A 13,783-nucleotide genomic window follows, 5' to 3' on the forward strand; every position below is an offset into this window, starting at 1 on the left:
ACCTTACATCACAGTTTTACCTCTGACCATCGATCTGCTTTGTATGTACTGTATTCGTGAGCGCTCCATGAATCCTGCTTGTGAGTGAACAGCACAGCTACATTACAGAGGGCCGATAAACAGTTGAGGTGACATGACAGGTTGGTGGGCGACCTGCAAAATGTCCAGACATCCTCAGCAGGCATTGGTTCGGTTCTCCACCTCCGCCGCAGCCTCACTGATCTGCTGCACCTCCTCCCCCGTTTAAACAGATTGCCCTATTTGTGCAGAGTGTCTGATTGGCTGAGGCAGAGCAGTGACTGGCTGGCGGCCAAAACGTCCCGACTGGAAGCATATATTTTATTCTAGTCATTTCAGTCAGGGATAATCTGATTTAATCGATATGGATAGTGAAGGAAGTGGAGCAACGCAGCATTACATCTGTTTTATTTAGAGGATCGGCTCTTGTATTGCTCTCCGTGCACATCTCTAATTGTATTGTAGGGAGCATCAGTGAAGCTGACAGCAGAAGTCATCCTTCAACACAGCAGCATCACCAAGATGCATCCAAACATTCACATGGATTGAAATGGCTTCGGATTCAAGTCTCTGATTTCTGAATGGAGCCTGAGTTATTGTAATATGATGTGGCATTTAAATACTTCAAAAATTACATGTTTTAAACAAGTTAGATTTAATAATTAAAACCCTTTTGAAGACCATAGTGGATGAGTCAAATATGATCGATATGAAAGAACGTCAAAGTCACAAAACCACCAACACCTCCCCATCGAAGATAAGGTGAAGCAGCTGAGGAGAGAATAACTCTTCTCAAACTCCAGACAGATACAGGAGACGTCTGTAGTCTTTCCCAGAGCCGACCTGGGAGAGCTGAGATAAATTCTTGTAGAAGATCATATATCAGTTCCATGTTGATCTAACTTGTAGTTTTTAGAGAATGTTAATATCTGTAAAACTGAGCAAAACTACACATATTCTAGTTTAAACTTTCTTAAGACCCCCCACTGTGAATCTGCTCATTCCATCACATTCAAAAAGCTCATTTCCTTGCTGCTGTGGGTTCGGTTCCGGCCCTTTAGCTTCATATCTTCCCCTCTCTCCCATTTGAAGCTCATGCCGTCGATCTATCTCTATCTTAAAAAGAGTAGATGGTAAACTGGGGCCCAAACAGGATCCACATGGTCAACAACAATACCGAGATAGGCTGTAGTGTTCAAATAATGATTGTTTGGGCCCAAAGTGTGCAGAGGAAACATCCTCACACTGTTATCTGACCACAGCCGGCCTGGACTGTTGACACGAGGCCTGATTCATCAGAGCAGGAGATGGTTCACTGCCGCCTCAGATCTGTGACAGGACCTTACCCACAGGTTTGACGTGTTGTGCATCGCGAGAGGCTTCTCTGATCATCACGGCTGCATAGAGTGGTAGAGTGGAGTTACCCTGGACTTTCTGTCAGCTTCAACCTGGCTGGCCTTTCTCCTCGGATCTCTCCCATCTGCAGTGTGTTCCTGTTTTTTTGCAGAATAGTGACTGGAAGTTGTTGTTTTTTTCTTTCACACATTTCTGAGTAAAAGTCTGGAGACTGTTGCGTGTGAAAATGTCAGGAAATCTGCAGTTTGAGAAATACTGGAACAAGCTTGCCACACTCAACCCCCCCCCCCCCCCCCCCTATTCTGATGCTTGATGTCATAAGAAGACACACAGGTGTTCCTAATAAAGTGCTCAGTTAGTCTGTGTGTCATCTCTTTGCTGCCTCCCATAGACTCTATGCAAAGCTCCTGACATTGGTTGCTGGCTGCAGTATATATCATGAATTTAACTCTATCCATGTTAATGGATGGGACATGGACCAAACAATAACAACAACAAAGTACACGTCAAACTAATCTTTCTCAGTCGAAGATGGTTTCGGTCATTTAAGGGTGTTCAGGTATCATCAAGTGTTAATTTCCCCATTAAGATGGTTTTAGTAAGTTGTTGATCAAAATAAATATATAGCTCCAAAGCGCAAGATGGCATCATTTGGTTTTCATTTCTAGTTGGTGGGAGAAGCATCATGCTTCTTTGTTTACAGTCAATGCTGCTTCCTGATAGGACAGTCTGACTCTGACATATATGATGAGAGACGGGTTCTTCTATGTCTAATCTTGCTATTTCTAGTCCGATAAATTGTAGAAGCCGAACACGGCACAATTGCAGTTATATTGGGTCATTTTAGACCCAATATAATTAGCTCTAAAAATACACAGGATCATGAAAGCCTGCTTCTTCATTAAAAAAAACCCTGGATTAATTATATGATGCATTTCAACTTGAAATCAGTCATGACAGGAAATCCTCCTAAATCGTCGGTATTGGGTTGTATTGGATCTGCATAAGGTTCAGGCTACAGGCTGTTTCCATAAAATCCTGATGGAAGAATGAAATGTGATTCAGCAGAAAACAGAGCTGACAAAACATCCTTCAATCAAACGGTGACCGTGCAGCAACCCCATAAATCTGACAGAATAGCACACAGGTGATAAATTCCGCCTCTTGAAGAACAGATGAACAGCAGATTGAAGGTTGTCTCTGCTTCTCTGAAAGAACCTTCACCTTGAGGTTGACTCTGGTTTTCTGAGCTATCAGATGTTTCCCCCCCTGAGGAGACGACCGTCTGCTTCCGAAAGGTAGCGTCGAATCGTTCCTATGAACTGGATGAGGAGCAGAGGAGAGCAGGAAGCAGAAGATTCACCAGCAGTGGCACAGGCCTGGTAAGTTTCCTCCAGGATTCAGATGGACGGCTGGGTTAGTGGAGTGAACAGACAGACGGCTGAGTCGGCCCCGTGGCTGCCTGCCAGCGAGTTCCAGACTGAACTTGGTGAGACAGTGATACACTTTTCTCGCTAACCTCTCCTCATTCATGTGGTTGTGTGTGAACATCAACAGCTCCACTATTCTCTCTCCAAACTGATCCATGAAAGAAAGTTGGCACGGAAAAGTGCTTCAATATGAACAGCTCAAACTTTGCAGGATCTTTAACCTTTAATCTACTATTATAATATAATAATATTTAAACATGAGGTGGGGTGCATATTTAATATTTCAGACATGAATGTGATGTGTATTTGAGATAACATAAAGATGGACGACATGCAGGCAGATGGCAGCAGTTTGGGTTTAAACCCACAGACCCTTCATCAGCAGATGGGACAGAGGCCAGACTGAAACATCTAAAAACAGGTCCAATCAATTTGTCTAGAAGATGGTTTCTGTCGATTCAGGATGTTCTTATCACATTTATATAAATTCAATTGGTGGTTTTTAAGGTACTTTTGGTTTTACTGGAGTTTTCTCAAACACTGAACATGTCAAGTTAATGAAACCAGTTTGAGACCGCTTTTACTTTAGGACATCATTCAGAATTCAGAATCAGGTTTTATCGGCCAAGTAAGTTGCACAAAGAAGGAATTTGACATGGTGATCATGGTGCATTATCATAAGTGTAGCCTTTCTAAGATAGTAAACTGGGGCACCTGCTCTACCAGTTACCCCAGTTCATCATCTTCTAATGGCCACTCCCATGAGTCTATATCGGGAGGCTTGAGGGGCCGGGCCCAGCCTGGGAGACAGGATGAGGAGCTCAGACATCCAGAGGGAGCTCGAGTCGAACGGTTGAGGCGGTTGAGGCATCTCATCAGGATGCCTCCTGAGGGTTACTGGGCATGGCCAACTGGAAGGAGAGACCCTGAGGTGGACCCAGAACTCGCTGGAGGGATTAATTTTCCCCATCTGGCCTGGGAACGCATTGGGATCCCCCCCCCAGGAAGAGCTGGACAGAACAGCTGAGGAGAGGGATGTCTGGAAGAGCCTACTTGACTGGCTACCTCCGCAACTCAGCTTGGATAAGCACAGGACAACAAATGGATGGATTGATGGATGAATGGAAGGATGCAGTTTATTCTAAAAATACAAATTTAATATACTGATACTTTTGGCCAGATTACAGGCAACCTCACTTATTTATCCGTGATGCCATATAGAAGCTACTCGTGCATATTCAGCCATTCAACCCTCTTTGCAGTGTTGTAATTTTGTTGTAAGTTTTGTTCACGCCATTCGAGCTGAGCAGTCGTCGCCACACAACACAGATTAAGAGCACAAAGCCTGATCCTCCAACTCGCTCGTTCTAAAGCAAAGGCAGAGCACAAGTTAAAGCGGCTTTCTAAAAAACGATTACCACACCAAATGAAACGCATTCCATTACACAATAATGCAGGGGGGAAAATCCCAAAGCCAATTTCCACAAGATGAGAATGCAAATCACACGATGAAAGAAAGCTGCTGTTTACTCCAACAACATCTCGAGATGTACCGCGTGCAGCAGAAAGGAGCTTTTTGATTTAAAAGTTCAACCGAGGCCAGTTTAAGAAAAAGAAAAAGAAGTGGGTTTCTTGGACATGGTTTCAAAGCCGTCATTTTAGGATTCAATGATTTTATCTGAGGCAGTTAAAAAAAAAAAAAAAAACTTTGGCTCAGTCAATGCTCCGAGGGGAATCTTAATTGAAAAGATATCTGAAGCGTGAAGGGGGGGGGTGGGGGGGGGGGGATTTTCTAGACGGCAATTAGAGAGTTCAAGAGTTGACACGTTTTGAGTTGGTGTTTAGAATTTAGACCCCGTAATGAGAAGGTTTTTTTCATGGGGGAGTATGTTTACTTTCTTTCCAACGGACAAACGTGCAATACAGTGATTACGTTTTTTGCAAATTCCCTTCCCTGCCGGCGATTGTTCTGCAGCTTCAGTCTCCGCCTCTCTGTGTCCCTCTGCAGTAATTACACTGCGATTACAGTCACCGCTTGTAACCCCCTTCCCCTTTGAGCATGAATAACCCTCCTGGATGAGAGGAGGGGGGCATGAAGGAATGTGCCTCTCGCTGATTTACTTCAAATTGTATTGCCTCCCACAGGAATCGCAGACAGTGACCCCCATTTACCTCCGTTCCGAGGAAAATCCACGGTAGCTGTTTGCTCCCTGGAGAACTCTGAAGTCTATTGGCCTTGAAAAACAGTTCTGCGGAAACAATCAGGCAAAACGCAGAATCCCTGGACGGGAACACAGCAGCTCCTCGGTATTAAAGCGCAGCGAGAGTCAGATAACCACCAGCACAAAGCCAACCAGTCATGTTTTATCTTTTCCATTGCTGCTGCTGCTGGTGCTTCTAAAGGAAATCCAGGCTTAATGTAGAAGGCTGACATCTTCAATCAGGATCCCTTCATGGCCTCTGTACTCTTTCCAACTCATTTCTGAAGTCTTATAATTAGACTTGGCTGCTTAGGCCCACAAGTGCCATCATCATCATCATCATCATCATCATCATCATCATCATCATCATCATCTCAGGGTTTGACTGGGAGATGAGGGCTTTGATAAACCGAGCTGGTCAAGTGTCAGGGATCTTCAGCTGGAGGATTTGTAAACACGTAGAGGTCTGTGATTCTAACTCCAATTTCCTGTGTCACAATAAGAGACTCGGGGGTCAATGACAAGCTCCTCGGCACCAAATGCTTCCAAACACTAAATTCTATGTGTGTGTGTGTGTTTGTGTGTGTGTGTGTGTCGTCTGTTAAACGATCCCCAGTTAAGGTCGGAAACAGTTCATTCTTGTTTTCTCTCACAAACACTCAAACGCAGGAGCCTCAGGTTGGAGTGAGAGCAGCTTCAGGTACATTTTGTCTCTTTGTCGTTATAACTCGGCTGCCAGTTGTTGTGTGGTGCCGCGTTTCACCAGGTCCAAATCCTCAGTGGAGCGTTGAGCTGGAGCTTGTGCCGAAGCAGCCTCTCCTGTGGGCGCCCTGGTGACACGCCCACGTCAGTGCAGAGGGCACCATGTTGTGGTGCCTATGGCTCAACATGCTTTCGGCGATTCTCTGCATTTCCTGCATCCAGGCTACAGCGGTGGAAATAGCTCTCCTGTGACTCGGAGCATTGCGGTGATAGACAGATTGATAGATGGCAACCTTGAGCAGAAGATGGAGATTTTCTTTCTTTGGAAAGTCTCTGGGCCAGATCCCCCCCCCCCCCCCCCGAGGCTCAGGCTTGTTTGATCAATGCTACAGAGGATGAGACCAAGGCCTCTGAGTGACAGGTCAATTGCACTTTCAGGTGAGGACACACGCTCATGGAGTTTTGACGGGTATCAGATGGGAAAATTGTGATATTTGAGTCCATCATTAGTGTTTTGCCTTTGACTTATTACCCCATCCTCTCAGGTTATTTAATTTTCCAACACTTTCTCTGCTGATCATCATTTATCTCACCTGAGAAACACACATTTCCATTAGAGAGAGCTCCGGTCGGCGTTTCTTTCTCTATCTCTCACCTCTCGGGGCAGTTTCCCACCGACAGCCTCTTCCATCGCTCTGTTTGAAAACTTGAAACATGATGCTGTCACAGTTTCCTGTCAAGTGTGAGAACCCTGTAATTTTGAGCTGAGTGCTGTTCAAACCTGTTTCCTGCGCTCGATGGGAAAATGCACTCAGTTATTGGGTAGACGTGGTTAAAATGGATGCAGGCTAATCCATCAGTGCTGCAGTAAATCACACCATCATGAAGGCTAAATATGAACATGGAAATATAAGTGTTTAAGAGAAGTGTTGATTCAGCTAAATGATAATTTTGGAGGCTGCAGGTTGTGGTGCTGTTGGACTGGGCTGTGTTCAATGATGCCAAGGTCCCTGTTGAAATGTAATAGTTTACAAAAAATACTAGTTACCGTGTTAAAATGTAAAAGTACTGCACTGCTGCATTTTAATCCATCAAAGATCTCAAACTCAAACTAGGAAGATAAAAAAAAATCACAACAGTAAATTACTCAACAGGTATTACTGTCAACTAATATAAGTTATTTAATATAACGTGTATTAAGTTCGGAATATTTTGATTTTAATACCGAAACAAAACCCATGTATGTAGATGTATAAAGTTACTTCTACTGTTAACACGTCTCTCAAACAAAACTAAACTAAACAACTATAGTTTCATGACATCATGAAGCAGTGTAGCATCATGGGAGTTGTTGTCTTTACCATTACAGGAGAGCTTCAGCACCAGTACGTTCAACAAACAGAATATAATATATATAAGATATAAAGAAATATAATCAATAAAATTGATGATTTCTCTGGGTTTGAAGATTGATAATGAAAAGAAAGTACAAAGGTCAACAAAATATATATATTTAAATGAGTAATTGTTAAATCTTTAAATGGTAGACATTCAGAGCCCCTTTCTGATTTCAGAAGGAACCCAGTTTCCAGTTGAATGCCTGATGGCCACCAACCTCGGTGTGATAAGCTGGTCCCAGGCCTGTTGCTTTAAACAAAGCACGTTGATTTGATTGAGAGATGAGAGGCGGCGCAAATTGAAACAAGCACTTTCATTTGAGCTCAAACAGCCGAATTACCAGAGCCTGTCCACACGTAGAGAGACGTGTCCTCGTACGCCAGTGATGTGTCACGCTCACATTTGTCCCAACAGCATTGATGAAGTGCATTGTCCTAGAATATTCCAGAATAAGGTCAAAGATCCAAAGCCTAGTCTGTTTATAAAGATGGATTTAACATTTCCACTTTCTCCCATTGCACAAAAGTGAAACCAGAGTATCCTGAATACAGCCGCTGCCGTCTGGCACCTGTCATAAAGAGCCAGAGGGACAATTCATACTCACAGTAAATGAAGATTTTCTGTCTGACAGCATCAGCAGTGATGGACTAAAGCTTTGAATCGGCCACAGGAACACACACACACACACACACACACACACACACACACACACACACACACACACACACTAACACACTCACACACTCACTCACTCACAGGTTTGTGCAGCTATCCTCATTGAGACTTTGCATTGACTCGCATTGTGGACAGCCTAACCAGAACCTTCTCTTTAATCCTAACTCTCCTAACCCCAGTTCATACCTCACCTCAACTTTAACCTAACCACAGTTCCCATCTTTCCCCTGAACCAGAACCTGACTCACAATGTTTTTGATTTGTTTCTGACACGAGTTTATGATGGAAAGGTCCTGAAGTGGAAACAAAACAATACACACACACTTTTTTTTTCTCATTTGTTATAACTTGGAGCACATGCTGCAGTGCAGGTTGTCATCACTTAGATTGCATTGATTTGACATGAGGTTGGTTCAATAACAAAAGAAGCGTCTGCTGTAGAAGCCTAGAGCACTTTAGTTACTTACAGTTGGTATCTTGCTTTATTTCTCTGGGGATGTAGTGACGCTTCATGTAATGCAGAGTAACTCGTAGCTCACATTACACTGTACAAGCTCTAATTTGTATTTTATGAGCACTGCTTACTCACAAGAGAACCGGATCCATCTGTGATGTGCTACTACCAATTGGATCTATTCCACAAGCATTGGAAAAATTAAGTAGCTTGGGACAGGGATTTAATTACATTTGTGATAAAATGGAATTAGCTAATTGAATATCCTTACCTCTTCAGCATATGCATCGCAAATTTTGTGTCCCGAGAGGAGTTTGTTTTTCAGGCTCTTGTTCTGGAAAAAGAGAGAAAAAGAAACACAGAAGTGATGTCATTAGTGTCTACCACTGAAATCTTTACTGCCAAAAGCTCGACTGAGTCCGAATCGGCTTCTCCGGCAGGACGTGGATGCTGCTGCAGGAGTTCTGACAGCCAGGGGCCGGTCGGAGGAGGAGCAGTCAGGAGAGGCCTGTCTGACGATGTGAGAGTGCACTCAGGCACGCATTCGTCTAAAAAAAGGTCAGAGATGCATCTCAGGGCCAGACATCCCACTGAACTTTAAACACGACCAGTAAAGCCTTAAAACGGTTTGACTGGCAGCCGGGACAGATGCCAGAATAAGGGTCACGGGGTCTCGTTTGGCGATGCCAGTTTAGATCCTCGCTACAGCTAAACAATCCGGAGGCACGAGAGCGATGCTTTTACTCTGACAGAAATACAGTGTGTTACAGAAGTGTACACCCAGAAGCATTAGTGATAGAAACCAGATAAGACGAGAGGATGTCAAATATCTTATAACCTCTGTTTATGTTTCATCTGCATGTACGTTTGTTATTTAGCAGGATTATGCAAAAACTACTCCACCGATTAACGTGGCATTTTGAGGAGAGGCAGGAATTTTATTTCACTCCAGAGAAGATTATGAGATCCTTAACACTTTTGTTGATTTGAGAATAATTCATTAATCTTGTTGAAAAAGAAAAATCTGGATCCAGTGAATTTAAATGTGGTTTCACTCCCCTGAGTGCTGCTCTACTTTGGGAAGAAGAAATCCGCTGCTGGAAGCAGAGTTAACCTTCCCTCGTTTCCAGTAACCTTCCTATGAATGTATGATAAGAAAAAATACATTTTGCAAAGACCTAGTTTCCTTTGATACGCATGTTTAAGCAAGAATCTATTGTTCACTCCCTACAGGTCACAGTCGAAGGTAAAACAAAGATTCCTGGCTAAAGTCTGTGCTGTAAGGGGCAATGCTAACAGGCTCCTTCTCTCTAAATTGGATTCGAGTGAAATGCTCTTTAATACATTTAAAAGGACGTGGGGAAGAGAGAGAGAGAGAGAGAGAGAGAGAGAGAGAGAGAGAGAGAGAGCAGTATGAGACCTGGAGGTGATAAAAGCATTTGAGAGGGATGGAATCTCTTCTTTCTAATTGACACTGAACCGTTGGTAGATGTGGTCTTAAACCAAATGAATGCTTAACCCAAAGTACCGATCGGCATGTCAGGGGCGAGCCGATAAAACTGCGCGACCACGCGTGACCAGAGCCTCGCTGCCGTCCAGCCGAGCTGAAACTGTACAGTCTGCAGTCGACTCAGGTCGTGTGAGGCAGAAACTCTCCGCTGTGATTTAAAACAGATTGACTCTCTAAGAAAAGTTATCACAGTGCCAAGCAGAGTAAAAACAATTCTGTAAATTCTGTTTTCAGGGCGAGCAAGGTTGTGTTGCATCCACAGAAGAAACCACAGCAACAACAAAAGCCCACAATACACAACTGGGAGATTGATGCCACACCAGCATTTACATCCACGCTTGTACTGGTTTGCTCTGTGTCAAGTTTAAGCTGCTGCTTCTTCTTCTTCTGTGGTATCCAAGTGAACTTGTAGCTGCAGAAATAAAAGGAGGAGCTACAGGCTCACGCTGCTCAGCGCTACATCCCGGCTATCACACGCTGTTTGATGATAAGTCGTGCAAAGAGGATTTTCCCCCGGTTCTTTCAACACTTGTGTCTATTGAAGGACTCGGGAAACATTAAGTCAAGGGATCAAAGAGCCTTAAGAATGAGTTGAGGGAACGCGGGGCCCTGAACTGGTCCCAGCGGCTGAGGGGACCAACATGTGATCACATAACTGGATTATTGACTGGAAATTAACTTCCACTCCTCCGTAACCAAGCGTCCACCCACCTTTGTTTTGTCGACAGAAACAAACGTGATTAAGAGAAACTTCATCATAGCGGCCAGTGGAGATTTGTTAACCCCTTTGATTGACTCCACAGCACGTTTCAGTTTCTTAATGAGTTTATCAAAGAGCTAATTACCTGAAGCTCAGGGTCTGTTCTTCAAAGACATCCTGCAGAACTCAAGTGAGAGCGATGCATTTTAATCTTTCACGTTTGATTTAGGAAAACTAACCAGGCGACAAAACGACATGGCAGTAGAGAGAGGAGCTTATTTTTTCATCCAGACCAAAGCATTATTCCCTGCAGGTGAAAATGACAAAAAAAAAATCTTACAAAGTAAAATAAGGTTATATATCTATAAAAATATATACATTCCTGGATCCGGAACCTTTGTCAAGATCTGCAAGAAAATGTAATAGGTCCTTTCTTGGCCTGTTTCTCATTCTTCTTCCAAGTTTGTGGAGAATCTGAAGAATTCGTCAAACAACGTGCGGCCAATATTTATCAGGCTTCTTTCTCTGCTGTTTGGCAAAGTTTATCTTTTTGTGAACGGTTCTAGAAGTTCAATTAATCATCAGTCATTGATCACCACATCGGCTGATGTCTGACAATGACTAAGACTCCAAGTGCAAGTATTTTATAGGCTTTCAAATCAGTCAACGAATATCCCGACAGAGACTCTCTCTCCTGTTTGTCATACACAGCTTTACAGACCGACTAGTTTCTTTTATCACAACAGTCGAACATTTCTCACCACAAAACACAAACAGTGATAGTTTTGGATAATCAGTTTTGACAGTTTTCTGAATTTGATGCACATATATTTTATTTTTTTTATTTGCCTTCATTTAACCAGGTCGGTCCCTTTGAGATACAATGACCTCTTTTCCAAGGGAAGCCTGGCCAAGACAGCAGCATACAAAAAATGTCAACAGTCACAAGACACACAAAAATCACATAACACAGATCAAATAAGATAAGTTCCCTGTTCCCTTAAGATAAGGCAACAGGACTAAAGCTCCGGATTCCCACCAAACCAAGAACGTTGATGACCAATCCATTTGATTCAATGTGTTCCACCACTTTTGCTACACAACAGACTTTTCACCTGCAGGCAACCAAAGCCTCGAGCATGATTAGTCAAAGTAGAAAGGGAAACCGGAAAACGTATCCCACACCTACAGGCTACAGTCCTTTGGAAGTTGCTGAGAAATAAAAAACAAAAAACATCTCACAATGTTAGAGAAAGAACTCCTTTGTTCGAGATTTGCCAACATTTAATTGGTGTCTCCCACCTAGTTTAGTGGAAATCAGTTCTGTTGTTTCCAAAGACAAACAAACAAACCAACCAACCAGCAAACAACCGAGGCCTGAACACAACCTCCTTCCTGGAGGGGAACAAACACCTGACACTGCAGCTCTCCAGCTGAAGACGCCTCTCGCTCAGTCCTGACAATATGTTCTGCCACATTAACAAGTGCCTTCTTCAGCAACTTCCCTCACCACACTTGTTTTGCATGTGAAGGGATTACACTGTATGGGCTCAGAGTTTGATCTAACAGACTTTGAAACAGCGTGATGCAGGCTGCCAGGAGGGAGGACCCGAGCAGCGCCAAGAATCCAGTTCTGCTGGGCTTCGGGAAGGAAGTAATCTCCTGACAGTGCAATGAAGGGAGCAGAAAACCTCATCACAACGCTTCTCCATGTGGGAGGTGACAGGTGGCTCGGGATATAAGCGGTTAATGGCCGTGCCGCGGTATCACAGTCAGGAAGACACAAAAACAATTGTGTTGTACCGGCTAATTGTGTATCGGAAATAATCTGTTGTGTACTCTTTGTCGTAGAGATTAGAGAGGGGTGAGTTAAAATAAAGTTGATGGCTAAATCTTTATACGATGGAGGATTACCAACAGGATCTGTGTCATCTGGAAATTGTGGAGTCTGTTTTGAAACACAAATCCTAAAACACGCTGGTACACAGTTGTCATTTGTCAAAACTAAAAGCAAAACAGATCTAACACAGACTGGGGACGACTCACAAGGGCCGACAGCTACATCCTGTTGGTATTTATTTGGGGGGGGGGGGGGGGGGACGGTGAGTATTATTTGCTGCAGCACATTTCAGACACTGCTGGGGAGTGTGTCTGTTTGTGTGTGTCCTTCAGAATCAGACCCAGCTTGTGCCTGTTGTTGGCTCCAGTGCAACTTTGATTTTGTCCCCATGTAGCGCTCCTGGTCGGAGGCCTTTTTTTTTTTTTGAAAATGAGATATTGTACAAGCAGTTATGATCCATACATTGCACAGCAAATTAATTTGGGCAGAGATAAAACCTCAATTACCTGCGGTGTTGTGTATTGTGTTGCTGTGCTCTGATTACACATTTGCTTGTTTGGTGTTGGAGGCGGCTCAATGACATTAGGTGACGATTTGGCAGCGAACCACAGGGACAGAAGGAAACAGGGGGAGAGGGGCAGCGTGCCTCCACCAGCTGGGCCTCCACATCTACTTATTAACGATTTGGCCAATCCCACAATTCTCTCTCTCTGTCCCGGCACACGCCGACTGTGTTGACCATTAAAAGCCATTTACAACGCAGCCTCATCTGTATAGAGCAGAAATTACCAATTTGTCTTTTTTTGGGGCCAGCTAGCAGCAGAGGGCCAAACACAGTGTTGTTCCATGAAACAGAGATTGGTCATATCATCACTAGGCAGAGTTTGTACTTCAGAATTATGTTATTAAACGAGTGTGTGTAGTGTAAGGCTGAGTATTGTGAGGATTTTGTCAGATACTGGTGCTGAATCCATACTTTTTAAATGGCACCGCTGCCTTAACGGTGCCAGAACCTTTCTTCAAGTCGATGATAAGAATGGCTTTTTTATAAAATATAAAAATGCATCTGCACATCAGGTATCAGTGTGGTAGGAACCAACTGTGTAGGAACCGGTGGCTAATTGACACTGAATTTCAATAAATAACCACAATCCAGTGTCATGAGACGCTGCTTTGGGCTGAGCTTCTGTGTCCTGGTCCTCTGTACCATGAAAGCTGCAGTCTGGCACTGAAATATTACAAAAAAATACATTGCACCAGGGCATAACTGGAGATCACAGTGTACTTTATTTAGAAAGTACAATGTCTTCCCCATTTGAAACTCCGCTGTGGAGGTTATGTTTTCACCCCTGACTGTTTGTCAAGCAAGATTACAACAAAACGTAACAATGCAGTTAGAACCCATTGGGAAGAACCCATTATATTATGTTCTGGATCGGGATCAGGGTTCAGATCCAGGATTTTATTTGAAAATTTGTGAGATTGGGTTTTTTGTAACA

The 13,783-nt window shown here is 43.5% G+C and overlaps 1 protein-coding gene across 1 annotated transcript in view; it reads right to left on the reverse strand.

Moving 5' to 3' along the window:
- Positions 1-13,783, reverse strand: part of luzp2 (leucine zipper protein 2) — a 144,026-nt gene that overhangs the window by 28,567 nt on the left and 101,676 nt on the right. The window contains exon 6 of the mRNA XM_053422666.1: positions 8,506-8,568. Coding sequence (XP_053278641.1) covers positions 8,506-8,568 — 63 coding nt within the window. The remainder of the gene's footprint in view (positions 1-8,505; positions 8,569-13,783) is intronic.

This window comes from Pleuronectes platessa, chromosome 1, assembly GCF_947347685.1.
Source record: "Pleuronectes platessa chromosome 1, fPlePla1.1, whole genome shotgun sequence".
NCBI lineage: Eukaryota > Metazoa > Chordata > Actinopteri > Pleuronectiformes > Pleuronectidae > Pleuronectes > Pleuronectes platessa.